Raw genomic sequence first — 2267 nt, forward strand, 5'->3', positions numbered from 1 at the left:
GCAGGGCCCACACCCACAGCAGGTGACTTTGTGTCGGGGTGCCGGGGCAATGCGCCCCTCCAGCTCAACCAGCACTGTCGAGCCAGGCTCTGGGGCACCTTTGAGGGGCACTGCAGCCTTCTCCTGCCTGCCTTGGTGGTGTCTTTGGAGCAGCTTTGCCTTCCCTTCCTGGGGAATGCACACACTGTCCTCCTCCTCCTCCTCCAGCCTGTGCTGCTCATTCCCAGGGCAGAGTCAGCACAGCCCTTGGGCCTGCCCAAGCTGAGGAGACTTTCCTGCATTCTCCACTGGCTGCATTTGAATGCTGGGCTGGACCTTTCCACTTGGAAGGTTCATTTGTGAATGGGTCTGCAGCTCTTCCTGGTGGCATAAGATGCCAATTTGCTGGTGGGTTTTATCTCCTCTACCCCAGCCCATCACAGCCCAGCCTGGCCCCTCAGTCTGGCTCTGTGGGTCTCTGTGCCTTCAGAAGGATGGAGAAGAGTTAGTCTTCAACCTTTACCTTTTCATAAGTACCATGTGGCACCTCTTTGCTGCTCTCTCCTGACTTCACACTCTGGAAAATCTCTCTTACAGCTTCACCAGCCATTTCCTTATTTCACCCTGGATGACCCCTACAACCACCACCTCACTATGCAGTACAACTGCCTGCACGACCCCATCCTGCGGGACTACCACCATCGCAAGGACGTCCTGAAGCTGCTCAGGAGACAAGGCTTCATCACCCGTGACAATAACGTAGGTTTGGATGTTGGGCTGATCAAGGACAGCCCTCTCCAAGCGGGTTCCCAGCACTTACTGCAGCCTCCTGCTGTGGGCAGAGGGCAGGGCTGTGGGCTGGTTTCCCTGGGAGCAGAAGTGGTGCCAACATCCCCCTGGGAAGTCCCAGCCCTGCTCTCTCCAGGCTGCCCCTGCTGCCTGTGGATGAGGAGGCAGCGGGGGCGAGGCTGGAGCCGGGGCGAGGAGCATCGCTCGGCCCTGCTGGGGAAATCAGGGGCTCTGACACCGGGGCAAGGGGGGCAATGGGGAGCAGAGGAGCAGCTCCCCTCCCGCTGGGCTGGGGCTGGCTCAGGGAGGGCAGTTCTGCTGTGGCTTGACAGTGCCTGGGGGGTTCTGCCCTCATCCCTCCACAGGTGATTTGCACTCTGAAGGAGTTCAATGAGTACAGACAATATCTGACCAGGCACAGGAATTATTCAGAGCAGTTGTTGCGGAAAAAGGTGGGCAAAGTGGTGTGTTCGTGGGCACAGGGTGGTGCTGAGGGCTGGGGCTTTCCTTGCAGGGGAGGTGCTCAGTGCACACGAGGGGAGGGCCGTGCTGTGGGCCAGGCCCTGTGGCAAGGAAAGGGCTGCCCGGCTCAGAGCTGAGCTGGCACAGGGTGCTGGGGTGAGCACGGGCACGAGAGCCACGTGCAAGCATATGGAGTCCTGAGGGAAGCCCTTCTCTCCTGCCCTCGTTGCCTGGCTGAAGCAGAGTGCTGTCCTGGACCTGTGGGAAGCCTCAGCATCTGTCCAGGCAACAGCGAGACAAGACCTGGTGTCACCTTTCAGGAAAGGACTCAGTCACCTCGGGCCAAATCAAAGCGTGGCCCCAAAGTGTCAGGAGCCACCAGCACTTCCCGCCAGGCAGAGCAGCGGCTGAAGGCTCAAAAAACATCTTGCCCACCTCAGCCCAAGAAACCACCCCTGATATCGGGCCGAATCTACCCCAGAGCTGATCCAGGCCAGAAAGATGCCAGGAAGGGCACTTGTGCTCAGTCTCGGAGGAAGCCAGACCCTGCTGCCAGTGGTCTGTTTGAGCAATCAGCAGAAGCCCAGAAGCTTGAAGAGCTGGCTGAGACTGTGGTGCAAAAGGTGCTGGAGAGGTTGAAGGTTTCTGGGGATCAGCGTGTCAGCTGCCTAAAGAGGATTGCCCGGGCTATCAGGGGAAGATTTTTGGGCAGCTGCATGAGGGCAGAGCTGTCGGAGCCTTCTCTAGATCGCCGTCAGGAAATGGAAGCGGTGGCCAAAGAGCTCGTAGCGACTGTGCTGGAGATCCTGGGGGAGCGTCTGGCGTCCAGCACGTCCAAAGCTTCTGAGCCAGGGGCAGCAGCCACGCAGAAGGAGCAACCTGTCGATAGAGGAGCCACCCAAGCAGGCGAACCCAAGGAAAATGAAACACCTGCTTCAAACAGGACATCTGCACAGTCTTCCCTTGACAAACTCACCAGGGAAGTTGTTGAGAGTGTTCACTGCACCTTGCAATCCTTTGCAGCTTCTCAGTTTGAC

At 58.6% G+C, this 2267-nt stretch overlaps 1 protein-coding gene across 2 annotated transcripts in view; it reads left to right on the forward strand.

The window, feature by feature from the left end:
* The first annotated feature begins 494 nt into the window (after window positions 1–494).
* Window positions 495–2267, forward strand: part of LOC114067403 — a 2693-nt gene continuing 920 nt past the window's right edge. The window contains exons 1-3 of one of the 2 annotated variants that reach the window (XM_027902800.1): window positions 495–738; window positions 1134–1220; window positions 1551–2088. In XM_027902800.1, the coding sequence (XP_027758601.1) occupies window positions 634–738; window positions 1134–1220; window positions 1551–2088 (730 nt within the window). In that variant the 5' untranslated portion in view covers window positions 495–633. The remainder of the gene's footprint in view (window positions 739–1133; window positions 1221–1550; window positions 2089–2267) is intronic. The other variant, XM_027902801.1, reaches the window with a different exon arrangement.

The sequence above is a fragment of the Empidonax traillii genome, unplaced genomic scaffold (assembly GCF_003031625.1).
Source record: "Empidonax traillii isolate 1590-97213 ecotype Southwest subspecies unplaced genomic scaffold, ASM303162v1 scaffold911:size244615, whole genome shotgun sequence".
Taxonomy (NCBI): Eukaryota; Metazoa; Chordata; class Aves; order Passeriformes; family Tyrannidae; genus Empidonax; species Empidonax traillii.